This window comes from Dendropsophus ebraccatus, chromosome 2, assembly GCF_027789765.1.
Source record: "Dendropsophus ebraccatus isolate aDenEbr1 chromosome 2, aDenEbr1.pat, whole genome shotgun sequence".
Classification (NCBI taxonomy): Eukaryota; Metazoa; Chordata; class Amphibia; order Anura; family Hylidae; genus Dendropsophus; species Dendropsophus ebraccatus.
In genome coordinates, this window is record NC_091455.1 from 31,632,584 (window position 1) to 31,651,225 (window position 18,642).

At 45.8% G+C, this 18,642-nt stretch overlaps 1 protein-coding gene across 1 annotated transcript; it reads left to right on the forward strand.

Moving 5' to 3' along the window:
• The first annotated feature begins 344 nt into the window (after positions 1-344).
• Positions 345-9,031, forward strand: KLF10 (KLF transcription factor 10). The gene is made up of 4 exons (XM_069957278.1): positions 345-434; positions 3,705-3,950; positions 4,944-5,754; positions 6,285-9,031. Exons 2-4 carry the CDS (start codon positions 3,714-3,716, stop codon positions 6,542-6,544), a joined length of 1,308 nt encoding a protein of 435 aa, XP_069813379.1. The 5' UTR covers positions 345-434; positions 3,705-3,713; the 3' UTR covers positions 6,545-9,031.
• The last annotated feature ends 9,611 nt before the right edge of the window (positions 9,032-18,642 follow it).

Genomic DNA, 18,642 nt, shown 5'->3' on the forward strand with positions numbered 1-18,642 from the left:
GCTATCCGCCATCTAGTCCTTGCTCCGCATTTTGAGGGGGAAGGGAAGGTAAGCAGGCCTGAGACGTGACAATTAGTCACGCAGCCTCCCCGCCCGGCTCCCTCCTCCTGGATGAGTGCGGAGGATGCCGGGGATGCTGCATCACTATGGGACTTCCCGGGCTGCTCAGCCCCCGGCCGCTATGGACCACGCACTGACTACATCCCTACCACGCCGCTAAGCACCAGCTGATCACGTGCGATCCGGCCGCTGATTGGCCGCCGCCTTACACACCTTTACCGCTGATTGGCTGAGGCTTTCCCCGCCCGGCTCTACGTTCCATGAGCAGCAGCACTATCTGAATGGAGCAGCTGGAGGAGCTGTGTACAGCAGCACACAAGTGAGGAGCAGCACAGAGCACATCGCCCGCTACACTGCCCATCATATACGGAGAGGTAAGCTGCTGCCCACACCCATTAGTCCCCATACTATTCTATACAGCATTACAAGGTTTGCTGAGACTTGTAGTTCTTATAAATAAGATCCTAATAATGCTTATAATGGTGTTGTTGGGAGTTTTAGTGTCCCTGCCACAGGCTGGGCATGCTGGGAGTTGTAGTGTCCCTGCCACAGGCTGGGCATGCTGGGAGTTGTAGTGTCCCTGCCACAGGCTGGGCATGCTGGGAGTTGTAGTGTCCCTGCCACAGGCTGGGCATGCTGGGAGTTGTAGTGTCCCTGCCACAGGCTGGGCATGCTGGGAGTTGTAGTGTCCCTGCCACAGGCTGGGCATGCTGGGAGTTGTAGTGTCCCTGCCACAGGCTGGGAGTTGTAGTGTCACTGCCACATGCTGGGAGTTGTAGTGTCCCTGCCACAGGCTGGGCATGCTGGGAGTTGTAGTGTCCCTGCCACAGGCTGGGCATGCTGGGAGTTGTAGTGTCCTTGCCACAGGCTAGGCATGCTGGGAGTTGTAGTGTCCCTGCCACAGGCTGGGCATGCTGGGAGTTGTAGTGTCCCTGCCACAGGCTGGGCATGCTGGGAGTTGTAGTGTCCCTGCCACAGGCTGGGCATGCTGGGAGTTGTAGTGTCCTTGCCACAGGCTGGGCATGCTGGGAGTTGTAGTGTCCCTGCCACAGGCTGGGCATGCTGGGAGTTGTAGTGTCCCTGCCACAGGCTGGGCATGCTGGGAGTTGTAGTGTCCTTGCCACAGGCTGGGCATGCTGGGAGTTGTAGTGTCCCTGCCACAGGCTGGGCATGCTGGGAGTTGTAGTGTCCCTGCCACAGGCTGGGCATGCTGGGAGTTGTAGTTGGAGACCACCACCATAGTGTGGTATATGGGAAGGGGGCACTTACTTTTTTCCCTTCCTACAATATAGTTACACTGTATCAGCTGTAGTGCAGGGGTGGGTCTGGGTTTGGGTTTGTATTGGCTAGGCATGCTAGGAGTTGTAGTGTCACTGCCACAGATTGTATTATATAATGCTGGAAGCTGTTGTTTGTTGGAGCCCCCCCCCCCCCGATCATGGAGGAGGGGGGGGGGGGGGGGTCACTGATATTCATCCATTGTATTGCCTATAGTGCAGGGTGGGTCAGGGGTTGTTTTGCAGATTCTGGGAGAAGAGAGAAGACTGTCACCTGTAATGTTTTGCAACATTAACATTTAGGCATGCTGGGGGTTGTTGTGTCACCCCATTAGATATATAGGCATGCTGGGGGTTGTTGTGTCACCCCATTAGATATATAGGCATGCTGGGGGTTGTTGTGTCACCCCATTAGATATATAGGCATGCTGGGGGTTGTTGTGTCACCCCATTAGATATATAGGCATGCTGGGGGTTGTTGTGTCACCCCATTATATATATAGGCATGCTGGGGGTTGTTGTGTCACCCCATTATATATATATAGGCATGCTGGGGGTTGTTGTGTCACCCCATTATATATATATAGGCATGCTGGGGGTTGTTGTGTCACCCCATTAGATATATAGGCATGCTGGGGGTTGTTGTGTCACCCCATTAGATATATAGGCATGCTGGGGGTTGTTGTGTCACCCCATTAGATATATAGGCATGCTGGGAGTTGTTGTTGTGTCACCCCATTAGATAAATAGGCATGCTGGGAGTTGTTGTTGTGTCACCCCATTAGATAAATAGGCATGCTGGGAGTTCTTGTTCTACAATAACAATTCATAGGACGCATATGGTGTTCTTGTGCAATTTCTATACATGCTGGGAGTTGTAGTGTTAGTGCCTAATCTTTTACTACACCCCCCATTATGTCTGGCCAGTGCATGCTGGGAGTTGTAGTGTTAGTGCCTAATCTTTTACTACACCCCCCATTATGTCTGGCCAGTACATGCTGGGAGTTGTAGTTTGGCAGCAGCTGGAGAGCCTCAGGCTGGTGTAAAGCACTAAATGGAGATTAGATGTAGTTTGTTATGGAGCTGATTGCTGGGAGTCCAGCTCTATACACTGGGGTGGTCCTAGCATCCCCATATGTTTTACAGATAAGCCATTGAATAATCCCAGTAGCTGTGCGCGCCCCCGGCTCTGTGTATATATATGTAGGTGCGGCGGGGACGCGCCCCGACAGAAACTGGGTGAAAGGTAACAGAGCGGCAGGTCCCAGAGTTCACGCTTCCTGAGGGTTGTAAGGCAGCAGCTGATCACGCTTCCTTCACGTGTACGCCCCCGAGGCCGCCGACCAATCACCGAGCGGTCTGGTAGGCTCTGGCAGCCAATGGGCGTCGACTAAGGCGCTGATTGGCTGCGTCGCGGCAGCCCTGTGTTTGTGTAACTGGGGTGAGAGGCGGGAGCGAGGCGTGTGGGAGAACAACACAAAGGCTGACGTAAAGCGTCTGCTGTAATGCTTCTCACACACATGACGGCTGCTGCTGGCAGGGCGCCCACTGGGGTGGGGGTGGAGGTTAAAACCGAAGTGCAATAATAACCTGATGTGACTACAGTATATGTTGGCGATATAGAACTGAATAAAATCATTATTACTGTCCACTGGCAATGGCTTATTTAACAGACAAATGGGGACTACAAGTCCCAGCATGCCCTAAATCAGGATGTCAAACTTGCTGCCCTCCAGCTGTTGCAAAACTACAATTCCCATCATGCCCGGACAGCCGAAGGCTGTCCAGGCATGATGGGAATTGTAGTTTTGCAACAGCTGGAGGGTCATGAGTTTAAAGGGGAAAATCTTTTTCTTTCAAATCAACCGGTTTCAGAAAGTTATATAAATTTGTAATTTACTTTGATTTAAAAATCTCCAGTCTAGCAGTACTTATCAGCTGCTGTATGTCCTGCAGGAAGTGGTGTATTCTTTCTAGTCTGTCACAGTGCTCTCTGCTGCCACTTCTGTCCAGAGCAGGAGAGGTTTTCTATGGGGATTTGCACCTTCTCTGGACAGAGGTGGCAGCAGAGAGCACTGTGTCAGACTGGAAAGAATACACCACTTCCTGCAGTACATACAGCAGCTGATAAGTACTGGAATATTTTAAAGTTTTTAATAGAAGTAAATTACAAATCTATATAACGTACTAAAACCAGTTGATTGGAAATAAAAATTATTTTCGCCTTAATACCCCAGCTATAGAGGGCATAGGAACTATTGTGTCATGTGACAAGATCCTTGCACACCAGCATGGGACACAATACTTCATTGTAAATCCACTATAAAATGACACATTATATTTTTTTCTCTCTCCCCTTTAAACTAGACATAAAAAATGGAAGCTCTTAGGATTCACCCCTACGGTGGCGCTCCCTGGAAATCCGCCACGGAGAAGGGCGACTTTGAAGCCGTGGAGGCCCTTATGTACATGAGCAACCGCTGGAAGCCGGAGTCCAAAAGTTACGCAGATCTGAGGCCGATCACTCCTGCGTCTGACTTGTCGGAGAGCGAGGACAGCCTGATGACAGCCGAGTTCGGCAGCAGCGGCAGCAATAGCAGCATGCCGGCCTTTGTAAGTGTGCACTGGCGTGTTTGTTATTACACAACCGTACTGCGGTATATTGCTGTGACCCAGTCCTTGAAGACTTGACATTGATTGTGATGATTCATAATATCATTGGAAAATTTAATTATTAATTTAAAGGAGTAGTCCAGCGATTTTTTTTTTTTAAATTTATTTATTTTTATTTATTTATTTATTTATTTATTTATTTTTTCAAATCAACCAGTGTCAGAAAGTTATATAAATTTGTAATTTACTATTTAAAAATCTCAATTTTTCCAATACTTATCAGCTACTGTATGTCCTGCAGAAGGTGGGGCATTCTTTCCAGTCTGACACAGTGCTCTCTGCTGCCACCTCTGTCCGTGATAGGAAATGTCCAGAGCAGGAGAGGTTTTCTATAGGGATTTGCTATTGATCTGGACAGTTCATGATACGGACAAAGGTGGCAGCAGAGAGCACTGTGTCAGACTGTAAAGAATACACCACTTCCTGCAGAACAGACAGCAGCTGTAAGTACTGGAAGGTGTAATAGTCTTTAACAAATCTGTATAACTTTTTGACAATAGTTGATTTAAAATGTTTTTTTTTTTCCTGCATTAGAACCACTTTACTTGGGTTAGAAAAACATGGGGGCTTTTTTTCAGAAACAGCACCTCTCCTGTCCTCACTTGGGCTGTGGGGGCTTTGCAGCTCTGTTCCATTGTAGTGAATAGAGCTGAATTGTAATACCACACACATCCCGAGCACAGGGGTGGCGCTGTTTTTGCAAATAGTATAACCCCTTTAAGGGTGCGTTCACACCTACAGGATCCGCAGCATATTTGATGGTGCAGATTTGATGCTGTGTTCAGTTATCTAAATGAAATCTGCTGCGGATCTGCAGCAGAAAATACGCTGCGGATCCGGTAAGTGTGAACGTCCCCTTTAACAGACAAACTAGAATAAAATTTTTTGTTAGTTGAATGCTTTGAACTTACGTCTCCTCTTGTGCCTTTTCAGTGCCTGACGCCACCATACAGCCCCTCTGAATTCGAGATGTCACATTCCCCTGGCATCACCACAGTGTGTCCAGCACCGTCTACCGACAAAAACAGGCCCGCGAGCCATAGCAATTCCGGCCTAGCCCAGCCAAAAGCCCAAGTCACCAGCGTCATCCGCCACACTGCAGACGCTCAGCTCTACAATCCACAGACGGTTTTGCCGAAGAAGTGTGAACGTCCTATAGCAAACAGCGACAAGTGTCCGACCCAAGATATCAGGTGTGAGCAGATCAAGACTGAAACGCAGACAGCGCCCATCGTCCGTCCTGTACAGAACAGCCTCCAGTACAGTCTCCACAATTGCACTAGTAAAGCAAACTCCGATGCTTGCCTTATTCCAATGCAGATCCCATCCCCGCCGCTGCTAGTCTCCACTCCGCTACCTGCCAATGCTGTGTCACCGGTCCCGGTCCTGTGCCAGATGGTTCCCTTCTCTTCTAACAATTCCATGGTGACGACTGTAGTCCCCAATACTCCTGCCCAGTCCCCAGCAATGGTGCAGCCGCTGTTTTACATGGGAGCGCAAGTGCCAAAAGGGGCGGTGATGTTTGTGATGCCCCAACCTGTAGTGCAAAGTACAAAGACTATTGTGTCCAGCGGTCATCGACTGTCACCGATTGCACCAGCGCCAGGCATTGCACCTACAGAAGGAAAAGTCCTATCGAACCTCGATAACTCCCGAATTAGAAGTCATATCTGTAGCCAGCCCGGGTGCGGCAAGACTTACTTCAAGAGCTCCCATCTGAAGGCGCATATGAGAACGCATACAGGTAAGACGCCGGCATCCTGTCTATCCACAGCAGCACAGAATATTTCAGGAAACTAGAATAAGTTTGTGGCAGACATAGATGGAACCATCTCTGTCACTGAAAAAAAATCATGTATTGATCAACTACGGTATATGTAGCTGTAGGGTCATAGTTCATATCAATGCAATGAGTGTATATGAATACTGTTTCAGGTCACAGTGAGCCATCCCCATTGGTTAAAACTGCAGATTACTACTGCAGTGACCACTATAGGTTATATGTGGTATTACATCACACCAATGGGCAACCAAGTCAGGGATGGGAAACCTTCAGCCCTCCAGCTGCTGCACAACTACAATTCCCAACATGCCTGGACAGCCAAAGCGAAGCTTTGGCTGTCCAGGCATGATGGGAATTGTAGTTTTGCAACAGCTGTAGGGCGGAAAGTTCCTTATCCCTCTAAAGTTAGACTCATTATGTAGTTTTATGCTTACATAGTAAACTTATTCTTATATATTATATATTAATTTTGCTTCTTTATTTGTTCACAGGAGAAAAACCCTTCAGCTGTAGTTGGGAAGGTTGCGAAAGAAAGTTTGCTCGCTCAGATGAACTGTCTCGGCACCGCCGAACGCACACGGGAGAGAAGAAATTTGCGTGTCCCAAGTGCGACCGTCGATTCATGCGCAGCGATCACCTGACCAAGCACACGCGGCGCCACCTATCAACAAAAAAACTCCCTACTTGGCAGATGGAAGTGAGCAGGCTAAGCGACATCGCCATGCCGCAGGCCTCAGCTCCCGTCCAGTGAAGACACCCATAGAGCATGCACGTCTCTCGGGTAAAAGTGGTCATGGTCGCCAGCCATGCTGAAAGATTACGTCCACTCCATTACGGATGTGAGTCTGGTTCGAATTATCTTTCTCCGAAGGAAAAGTGGTCCGGGAAGGAATGGTAGCAAATACGGACAGACTTTGACGAAGACTCGGGTTCCTATATTTGTGTTGTTTTTTTTTCTGCACTAGTTTTTGTGTAGAGCTGTCAGGTACACAACGTGACCAGGACGTTACGAGGCTTACAACGTTATGTCAGCCAGTTCAGATTACCTGCTAAGAGTGGCTTAACCTTGACTGGTTAGTCACCTCCTGACATAACGTGGGGCTATGTATAGCCCATACTGAGTAGTAACCAGTGACTGATTTACTAACACTTGTAGCCAGTATATATGCATAAAATCTAGTAGGAATAGATGAGGTTTCTATCGCTAACCGGGTTATACCGTTAACACGCTTTTTGTAGCTATCAATAGACAGTAGTGGTGAAGACACGTTATATTTTCAGTATGTTAACGTTACTCTCAGGAATGATACGGATTTTATGAGATTTCCGGTTTATCGGGAAAAAAAATGCAGGGTAATCAATGTAAGGACATGTGCACACACTGCAGATATTTGTTTTCATATTCTGCAACTGATCTGCTGAAAATAATGAAATCTACACCCTAAAGAAGGGCTCTTTTTTTTTTTTTTAATTTGTGTCTGCAAAGTTTCGCCCAATAGGCAGTACAAGAACAAGAGATCGGTGTCTGCCAGTCACCTTAAATATACTTACTATCGCCCAGCTCCATGAGTGTCTTGATGCCATTCCATTTGGAAACTTATGCACTTTGTTAAAGACATTTGGGGCACTTTTTTTGGGGCAAATGAAGTGTTTTTTTTCTAATATCAACAGTTTTCTTTTTTAATATCAACTCTGAACAACAGTATGTTCTTAAAGGGGTTGTACAGGATTTGAATGAAACGTTTGTTTTTGATCTTTTTTTAGTTTTTTTGGGCTGTGTTTGGTTTTGCGGTTCAGCTCCATTCATTTGTATAAGGCTGAGATGCAATACCAGGCACAGCCCTAGGAAAAAGTGTGGCACTGTTTTTGGTAGATCATTCTATCTCAGGGGTAGGGAACCTTGGCATTTCCAGTTGTTGCAAAACTACAACTCCCACCATGCCTGGACAGCCAAAGCTTTAGCTTTGGCTGTCCAGGCATGATGAGAGTTGTAGTTTTGCAACAGCTGAAGAGCCAAGGTTCCCTACCTTATCCTGATCAACCTCTTTAAAACTATGACATATACATGTTTTAAAATTAAAATAATAAAAAAAAATATAGAAATTTTGCATCAAAGAATTTTTCTCTTTTGTTTTGCACTCAGTTTCTATAGAACAATTCTCTGATGTCTTTGCTATGATCTAGTGACTGGAACTACATACGACTTGTATGAATCCTCGAACAAATGACTGCCGACTTTAGGAGCAAAGATTAATTTTTTTTTTATGTTAGTAGCCAGAAAATATAATTTTTGACAAAATATATGGCCCTATAATGTAGGGGCCTGTAACAACTATTGTAAGTGCATTGGCTACATGGTCCCTGGGCTTTATCCAGTTTTATAACACTATGTTATAGCCATGGTCATCCTAATATCCAACAGTCTAAATCCAGATGATTGAAACTGCAAAAAAAATCCCATTCTTAGTGTGTGACTATGCATAATATAGTGCACTCTCTTAGTTATTATACTATATAGAACAGGGATGGGGAACCTTTGACCCTCCAGCTGTTGCAAAACTACAACTCCCATCATGCCTGGACAGCCTTCGGCTGTCCAGGCATGATGGAAATTGTAGTTTTGCAACAGCTGGAAGGCCAGAGGTTCCCCATCCTTGATATAGAATTATGTGCATATATGTATTCAGAGGAAATACATGCATGTACCCATATATTTACTAACTATTGCTGACAGCATAGCTTCATGTCAGTATTTATAGTCCTTATGGGGTAAGAAACGTTCAGCCTCGCTAAATGTTTACTGACTTTTGATAATCTGATGTACTACAATAAGAGAAGAAGCTGCAGGTTCCAGTTGCTTAAAGTGCATCTTATTACTTTGTGTGTTTGTTCGTTTATTTTATTATTTTATTTTTTCTCTTTTGAACTGCACTTTGGTCATGAGTGTCTACCGAGATGTTAAAAGATAATATATAATATTGTGTATGAAGACCGTTCTAATATTATATGTTAGCGGTGCATTATGGAGAGTGCCTGTAAACGCTTCCAGTGGGCTCTATACTATCACAATGGGTACACCAGGCAATGGTGACTGCTCTCTCTAAAGCTTTAATTCTTCATTCTCAGAACGCATGTACGCACAGACCTGAAGGGGCATTCTTGTGACTGTCACATTTTTGCACAGTATTTCATATGTTGTACTTTATATACTTTAAAAATAAAGAACAATTTTGTACCATTGGTGAGTGGACATCGGTCTTTTATGATTATACAGGTTATATATCTAAACTTTGGGGCAGATTTAGGGTTACATGTGCCGATGAAGGCCTGATCAATATTGTAAACTGCCCATAATCATTTAGCAAGGGCTGTATGGACATCGTTAGTGATGTCCGTGCAGATCTTGCCCAAACAGTTAAAACATTACCTCTCCACATTTCTGGTCTTTTCCTGTGCAGTGCATGCATCCCAGTGCCGTGGCTGCAGCTTCAGAGCAGTCTCTGAGCTGACAAACCAATCACTGGCCGGGACATTCAGAGCGCGGGAGAAGACCAAGACCGGGACAGGTAATGTATTGACTGTTTGGGCAATTGTCAGCCGTCGGCCACACATCGCTATTACACATAGTAAAGGTTATTCCCACCTCCTATTTTTACCTTGCACATTACTTGAAGATTACTCCACTTCCTGGTTTCCTTGATGGGAGGCTCCTTCACTGTGATTGGTCCTCTTCACCAGCTGTAGGGCTGGCATCAGGACTGCTGGCCTGTTCTGTGCTGAACTCAGCTACGCCAACTCTGGGGAGACTGTTCACACACTGTTGCACGCTCTCAGGTCCGAACAGAGAGTCATCAGCCCGGGCATTGCTGGAGGTAGGGATGGTCCGAAACTGCCGAACGCTCGGCATCAGATTCCCGCTGTCTGCCCTCTCCGTGGAGATGATGGATACAGCCGGAGGACCGCCTGGAAAACTGGGATACAGCCATAGCCATAGGCTGTATCCCAGTTTTCCAGGCGGTCCTCCCGCTGCCCAGAGCTGCTGCATGTCCTGCAGGAAGTGGTGTATTCTTTCCAGTCTGGAGAGCAGGAGAAGTTTTCTATGGGGATTCGCTTCTGCTCTGGACAGTTCCTGACATGGACAGAGGTGGCAGCAGAGAGCACTGTGTCAGACTGGAAAGAATACACCACCTCTTTTTAAAACATTAAAGCCCCCCTGCTGCGTCTAGTGGTATGTCTGGCCCTGAAGATAACAAAATGAGTGTGTTTTTTGAGAGAATTCCTGTAAATTCTGATGGGTTGCCAGTGGAAAGGCTGACACAGATAAGGATAGAGAGTTACCGCTGTGTAATCTATAACTATAATCACTTCATAGGCTCGTATTACAGCTGGGCAGATGCTGCTGCACAACTTTCCTATTTCCTTTCCTCTTCATCTCCTCTTCCTGCCTCCTGCAGAGTTGACTTCCTATGTATGTTGGCCCTTTGCTTCTGTAGTAATTTCCAGCCTCTATAGCAACACAACAAATTCAGACCCCTAAATACACTCAGTCCCCAGATCTACAGCCCATTGACTTTGTGAGGATTCAAAGATCAAATAAAGCTGGTAAGGGTTTCTTAACAAAATGTTGTGTTATTAATAGAGATGAGCGAACCGGGTTCGGGTTCGAGTTCATCCAAACCCGAACGTTCGGCATTTGATTAGCTAGGGCTGCTGAAGTTGGATACAGCTCTAAGGTTGTCTGGAAAACATGGATACAGCCAATGACTATATCCATGATTTCCACATAGCCTTAGGGCTTTTTCCAAGTTCGTAAGCCACCGCTAATCAAATGCCGAACGTTCGGGTTCGGATCGACTTGAGCATGCTCGAGGATCGCTCATCTCTAGTTATTAAAGGGGTACTCTAGGGAAAAAAATGTAATCAACGATTTTTACTAGTGCCAGAGATTTGTAATTTACTTCTATTAAAAAATCTTGTCTTCCAGTACTTATCAGCTGCTGTATGTTCAGCAGGAAATGGTGTATTCTTTCCAGACTGGAGAGCAGGAGAGGTTTTCTATCAGCAGTTTGCTACTGCAGTTCCTGTCACTGGCAGAGGTGGCAGCTGACTGGGTGAAACTTCCAATTGTTACTCAAACCAGACTGGAAGAAGCCCTCCTACAACTATTTTATCCTCTGGCCCAATAACTTTCTACATCATGTACATTGTAGTGCATTTATTTTCCTGCTGGTGCCATTATTGGTCAGTTACCTGCTCTCTTCCTGGTCCTCCCCTCCCCTCTCTTCCTGGTCCTCCCCTCTACCATGAGGCTGGCACCCAGGCTTACTGACATTTACAGCACGTTATATCTGGACTCAATGCTGCTTTCCTTATTTATTCCAGAGAAAGCTATAATGTGAGCCTCTAAAATAATATATTGGGCAACTAGTATTACTGTTTGTTTTTCGGATAAATTGCTCCTTACTGCCAAATAAGACAGTTTGTGATGCCAATAAAGACTTGGGTAATCCTGTGGCCTGCTCTCCCCAGCCGCTCTCTACAGAATACTCCCTGTGCCATCCTCTCCTCATCCCTCTCCTCTCTTACTGTTTTGTGAGTCCCCTCTTTCTCATACAGACTGCTCTTAATACCTCTTACTCTCCCGCACAGCCACTTTTCATAGCATGCGCCTCCCAACCATTCCCCATGACCCTCCTCTTTCTAACACAAACTGCTTACTGCTTAACTCTCTCACAAAGGCTGCTCCCCCTGCCACTCTCCTACAGCATGTTCCCGATGTCCCTCTTTCTTGCATAGACTAAACTTCATGCCCCTCTTCTCTCAAAAACAGCTTCAGATGATCATTCCTCTTTCAATGCCTGCTCCCCTTGCCCCTTGGTTCATATACAGACAGTATTCCCTATTCCCCTATAATAGACTGCTTCCCATGCTCCCCCATAGACTGCTTCCCATGCTGCCCCATAGACTGCTTCCGATACTCCCCATAGACTGCTTACCATGCTTCCCTATAGACTGCTTCCCATGCTCCCCCATAGACTGCTCCCCATGCTCCCCCAAAAACTGCTTCCCATACTCCACCATAGACTGCTCCCGATACTCCCCATAGACTGCTTACCATGCTTCCCCATAGACTGCTTTCCATGCTCCTCCATAGACTGCTTCCCATGCTCCCCCATAGACTGCTTCCCATGCCCCTACATATACTGCTACCCAAACTCCACCATAGACTGCTTCCCATACTCCACCATAGACTGCACCCCATACTCCCCCATAGACTGCTTCCCATGCTCCCCCATAGACTGCTTCTCATAGCTCCTCCATAGACTACTTCCCACGCTCCCCCATAGACTGCTTCCCATAGCTCCCCCATAGACTGCTCCACATGCTCCTACATATACTGCTTCCCATACTCCACCATAGACTGCACCCCATACTCCCCCATAGACTGCTTCCCATGCTCCCCCATAGACTGCTTACCATGCCCCTACATATACTGCTACCCATACTCCACCATAGACTTCTTCCCATACTCCACCATAGACTGCACCCTATAGTCCCCATAGACTGCTTCCCATGCTCCCCCATAGACTGTTTCCCATAGCTCCCCCATAGACTACTTCCCACGCTCCCCCATAGACTGCTTCCCATAGCTCCCCCATAGACTGCTTCCCAAAGCTCCCCCATAGACTGCTCCACATGCTCCCCGATAGAATGCTTCCCATGCTCCACCATAGACTGCTCCCGATACTCCCCATAGACTGCTTACCATGCTTCCCCATAGACTGCTTTCCATGCTCCTTCATAGACTGCTTCCCATGCTCCCCCATAGACTGCTTCCCATGCCCCTACATATACTGCTACCCATACTCCACCATAGACTGCTTCCCATACTCCACCATAGACTGCACCCCATACTCCCCCATAGACTGCTTCCCATAGCTCCCCCATAGACTACTTCCCACGCTCCCCCATAGACTGCTTCCCATAGCTCCCCCATAGACTGCTTCCCAAAGCTCCCCCATAGACTGCTCCACATGCTCCCCCATAGACTGCTTCCCATAGCCCTCTCTTAGAATGCTCCCCATGATGTCTCTTTCTTAAAACTGCTTTTGGGGTTCTACTCTTTCACAGATTGATCTTCTCACTCTTTTTCACATACTGCTTCCCAGACTGTTCCCTCTCATTCTCAGTCCCCTTACTACCTTTCACCAGAGCGTTCTCTCACAGTAGTATCCTCTTCCTCTGTCGTCTACATTGAGCTACCATAGAAGTGAGCCCCTCTCCTCCCAGTCATGTGCACTCTCTGCTCCAGCTTGAGGTCTGTCCACTTTACAATATCTTCCTTGGCACTTCAGGACCTTTGTCATGTTACGATGATGTCACCAAAGGTGCTGGACCTCTTCTGGTTTTGGTTTTGCTATTTTCTTGCAGAAATCACAGCACAGTTTTCTGCACATTTACTATGAGGTATTAGATTTAGTATGGCCACAAAGAAGCACTATGTGCCAACTTACTCCAGTGCATCTATATTTCTCCTGCACTCAGTACATAGTCTACACGTCTTTTGCCGCCAGGAACAATAACATACCATTCAGTGATGAAGTACTGTGTACAACGCACAAAACGTTCTAAGATACACATTGCAATGAAACATTGCACAAAGTGTGAACACACACCAATTCGTTATCACACAGATACCAGAAGACAAACAAAACAGAACATTACTTACAGCAAGGCCAGGTGATCTGAGTTCTGAATACTACAGAATTAAAAAAAAAAAATACATGCAGTATATGAAATAACATGAAAAAAATTATACATACTTTATATTATAGATTTTTTTAAAAATAAAGAATTTGCACTAAAAATACAAACATTACATCAGGGGACTGTTACATTCACAGTCATGTCCCCGGCCCCCATACGTCTCCTCCCATGAGTGGCACCTTGTCCCAGGTGTTGGGACATGAGTGCACTGGTGGGCCCGCTCCCCAGCCGTGCTCTTACCTCCCCTCACTCCCTGCTCTGTCTTTTCCCCTACCCGAGGTGCTGACAGTGTGCTGCAGTTGGCAGTAAAAGAGGGAGGAGGAAGGAGTGGTGAGGAGTGCCAGAGTGCGGCACAAATACTGAGGCACAACTCCTCTTTGACTCTTCATTACAGTAGGAGACAGAGATTGTCTATAATCCACTGAATGTACTGCCGGCTACAGTACACCCTGTCAGCACCTTAGGTAGGGCCCAGGTGCTGACAGATTTATCTCTGTACCTGTAAAAGGACCCCTAGTTTGCTCAGGTATAAAATGTTTATGTGTTATTAAGGCAGAATCTCATGGACTAGACAGAATGGAGGCAAATGAATTCTTCTCCCCCCCTGAAGTCCACTGCATCCTGTTTCCTGCCATACACCATTCTTCTGTAGCCAGTCACATCTCATGAAGGAAGGAGACATGAAGAGCTGTCAGTTTGACATATACCAGAAAAATAGGTCATTGTCATTATTTAATCATGCTTTTTTACTTTAATTAAATTCATAGATTCATTAAGCATTTGAGGCTCAGAGTGGCGCATGATTTGTCTCCCTCAGTATTGGCTGTACATTTACCAAATCATAAAACCTTTAGGCCTCATACAGACAGAGCAATGATTTGCGCAAGAAGCTTAGACTTTTTGCAAAAGAAAAAAAAAAATTGCAACTCATTTGGTAAATACACACACGGCTGCAAATAGCAATGTAGTCATAACAGTAAAAGGCGCTAGTATTGATAGAATGCAGGGAGGTCAATGTGAAAATGAAAATGGTTCTTAAAGTGGTTTTCCCCTCTCAGTTTGTAATCCTCTATAGGAACCATTGCTGAGGGTCTGACCATTGTCTCCCTCATCGATACCAAGAACAGAGATGCAATCTGCTCCACAATGAGTGCTCACTGCATGGCCACCTTAGGGAGCCTATGGCTTTATCCATGTTTTCCAGCACTCCCTAGGGTTTCATCCAACGCTAGCAGCCACCGGTAATTCAAATCCACATATTTGGATTCAGACGGGGTAATGATTCTGAAGATATGCTATTTTTTTGCAGGACTTCTATAGGCATACACAATACAGTATGCTTTATAGCCATCAGATGTAGCATATACTCTTACACAACTTTGAACGATAGACACCGCTTCTAGGGGATGTTTCTGTATTCCCCCTTATTGATCTTAGCTGCAGATTTTAACAGTAAGGCATTATAGTCGGTGTCCCTGTAATCTACGTAAATGGTTCCATTATGTCGGCCCTCAGAGCCCCTGAGGCTTCATGCTATGGCGTCAGAGTCACTCCAAGAGATCCCATATGGGGCCTCCGTACAATAACATGCTATGGAGATATAGTATTGTAACCTAGATGCAATGCAGTAACACGGTGTCTGATGGGACATGGCATGCTCTTTGAACTTAAGACCCCACAAGTCTCTGTAAGAAGACCGTCTGCTATTATTCATCCATCAGTTCTCTCCGAGCAGAGGAAGAGACTGAAATCTATCTGGGAAATTCCCCAGTTCCCGGCGCCTTTCAGCCAAAGTTTTACTGCAAAATAAAACCTAACGTATCAGTAAAGGAAGGAAGGAAAGGGTGGAAAGAGAAATAGAAAATAAAGAACCAGTCCCCTTAGATACTTATCCATCATATTCATCATTAGTAAATGACTAGCTGAAGTTTTATTGCAGCCAATGGGGGGGGGGGGGGGGGTTCTCAACTGGGGAGAGAAGGATTGGGCATGAAAGGAGGAGAAGGAGTGTTGTGTGAAAGTTGTGAAGTATACCAAGGGGCCTGAGGGGGACCATGATGCCGTAAGAGTATACATACAGTCATGAGAATGTAGAACTTATGATTGTTTTACTTGTAAGAGGCACTTATGCTTGGTGGTTACAGGAACATATATAGGAAGCACAAATGCTTGGCAGTTCTCATTATAAGTTGCACTATAAGCTGGTGGTTAGGTTGAACCAAACAGCATGGTGGTTCCTGGCTTCAGAGGCTCACAATACACACTCATTATACACAGATAACACATAGGTTTGGGGATGTATGGATGTAAACATATAGGTAAGCATCCATGTACACAGCGTTGTATACATACTTTAGGGGCCTAAACAGACCTCGGATGTGTTTTGCCCCCTGTGTGGAAACTTGAACCTATAACCTTTATAGAGGGGCGTAACTACCACTGTAGCAGCTCTAGTGGCTGCTATGGGGCCCACCGCATTGAGGGGGCCCCGTGGCCTGCTCCTGCAATACACTGGGCCCCCTAAGCTGTCATCATTTGCAGCACCAGGTGGCCGAGCGGGCTTCCCAGGGTCTGCAAATGTTCCCACGATGACTACACTTGACTGCTTGTTGGTCAGGCGGGAAGGGGGCTGGACCAATCAAATGTTTTCTATGGGGTCCAGCCATTTCTAGTTACGCCCTGGCCTATATATCATGCCCTGTTTGGGAGCTGATCCCCGTACAGCACTGACTTGCATTGACCACTGATCAGGTATTACAGATGAGTATTACTGAGCTGGTCAGGAGGAGCAGACAGACGGTTACACTCAGGAGGCCAAAAATAAACAGGTTTGCTGACAAGACGCATTCTCATTCCTCCAGCTTCCTGAGAGACTTGTTTTGCATTTGTTTTGCCAGTGTAGCCCTCATTGTCGGCAAACAGCACCCGCGGGTGCAGGGAACCAGTCATTAAAATAGATACAATGCAGTAAGCACAACAAATCAAAAAGCAAAGAGAACATCACATGCATGCTCTACTTCTGGGCCTAAAAAGTGGTCACCATCTTCCACCATCAGAGGATGGGAGCAATGGTGGAACAATGTGTACTAAGATGATCACAGTCAAGAGCACAGATAGCTGTCAGGTCACCTATGGAAAGCCAGTTGCTTGGCAGTCACTTATAGAGTTGCGGCATAGTCAGCTTGCGTGGATTATTCATTTGGGAGAAACATTATACGATGGATATTTTCTCCTTAGGGAAAATTCTGTTTGCAGTTTCCCAGTCACTATGGATGTTCACGTTAGAGCCCTTGTAGTGGTTGCTGCTCTGCGTTATCCATATACTCTTGTTTGTTAGATGGAGAGACTAGGCTAGGAGTATTACTATGTTTTACAATTACTTTAATCTGTGTATTTTATATAGGTCATTGCACTAATGGTCCATTTACACGAAGCGATAATTCGCCTAATCGATCGTTTAATGGTTTTGAAGCAACGATATGGTTTTTATAACGATCAGCATTTAGACAAATAAATCGTTAGAAAAATCATTATTGAGATAGTTTTTAAGATCGCTAAAGCCCATCTCACACATAGGGTGAATCTTTGAAAGTCTATTTTTACGAAGCGATCTGTGAGTTTTTAGCGAACGACCAACAACGATTTCAGAACGTGTTGAAAGATCAAAATGAACGTTATTGCGAAAATTTGAACGATAATCGTTCCGTGTAAATGCACCATATGTCTAAGAAATTTTGGACAGGTTCAGCAGTCATCATAATATCAATGGAAGGTATTGGATTTAGGCTATGTTCACACTACGTAAAAGTACGGCCGTTGTTGCCATCGGTGCTGATGCGCTCGCATCAGAACCCTGCGGCCAAAAGATCATCCGGCCGGTACTGCAGTACCAGCTGGGATGATCCGTGCAGAGGCCGGCCGTTCTGTGACCCGGCCGGGGTCACGGAAAGGCCGGTCTCTCACGTTCTGTGAACATAGCCTTAAAGTGTACCTGTCACTTTGTTTTTTTTATAGGTGGAGGTCTGAGTGTTCAGACCCCCAACAATTGATAGAATGATTGGGGAAAAGAACATGGCAGAGTGGTTCTTATCTATGTGGTCCCATAGACTTATATTAGGCATCAGTGTGGGGCCTGTGCCAGAGCTGGTAAGAGAACTTGCTTGGCGATTGATGAGTGTGAAAACTATGAAAACAATGAAAACTTTTCACATGTCCCAGCTGACGGCTATTTCTCCCCGATCTCTGATACACATGCATCATGATTTTCAAACCGTCGTTGGTCGTTCACGGAAAATTCGCACGCAGTCTTTCACCGTTTCACCCTATGTGGGAGATGGGCTTAAGCGATCTTAAAACAATCGCAATAATGATTTTTCCAAACTATATATCATTCCGTCTATACGCTGATCGTTATAAAAAACACATTGTTACTTTGAAATCGTTAATCGTTCGATTGGGGGAATTATGGCTCTGTGTAAATGCACCATTAGGAAAAATATTTACATTGGGCACAAAACGGCCGATCCTTCTGTTCCCCAATAAATGATAACTCAATACACATTGGAAAGTCAGCTGATCCCAAATACATATTTTGGTTAGCCAACTGTTTTGTAATCTTTTGGTGGTATTTCTGTCTACCAATCATGTAGGGGTGTACCTGGTTGATTCCTGGAGACAGGGTTAAGGAGGCTATAGATACATATACATTAAAACTTACCAGTCATTTCAACAAACTTCTGCCATGTTATAGCTACATGTCAGAAGTTAGTATCAGTGGGGGTCCGGGTGCTGAGAACCCCCCCCCCCCCCCCAACGAGGGCTTTTTGCGTATGGCCGGGGAGGAGGTGGATAAGGGCAACGACATGCACTTACTTCCTGGTCCGTGACGCGTGCTTGAGATGTGGCGTTTCCAGTCCACTCAGCCATCCTAAATGGATTATGGAGCATAAGAAAAAGGCCTAAAAGGCAGGGTACAATAAGAGAACAGTAAAATAAGCATACTCAGCAATACATCAAAATGACCCATCTTAAAAATTCTAACTACCCCCTTTCCCACTTTGCAAATATGAAAAAAATTACAGT

Bases quoted from the DNA above. Each gene is read 5' to 3' on its own strand.
- KLF10 (XM_069957278.1), top strand. From the start codon at position 3,714: ATGGAAGCTCTTAGGATTCACCCCTACGGTGGCGCTCCCTGGAAATCC. The intron at 3,951-4,943 runs GTAAGTGTGCAC...GTGCCTTTTCAG, and splicing joins ATAGCAGCATGCCGGCCTTT to TGCCTGACGCCACCATACAG. The intron at 5,755-6,284 runs GTAAGACGCCGG...ATTTGTTCACAG, and splicing joins GCATATGAGAACGCATACAG to GAGAAAAACCCTTCAGCTGT.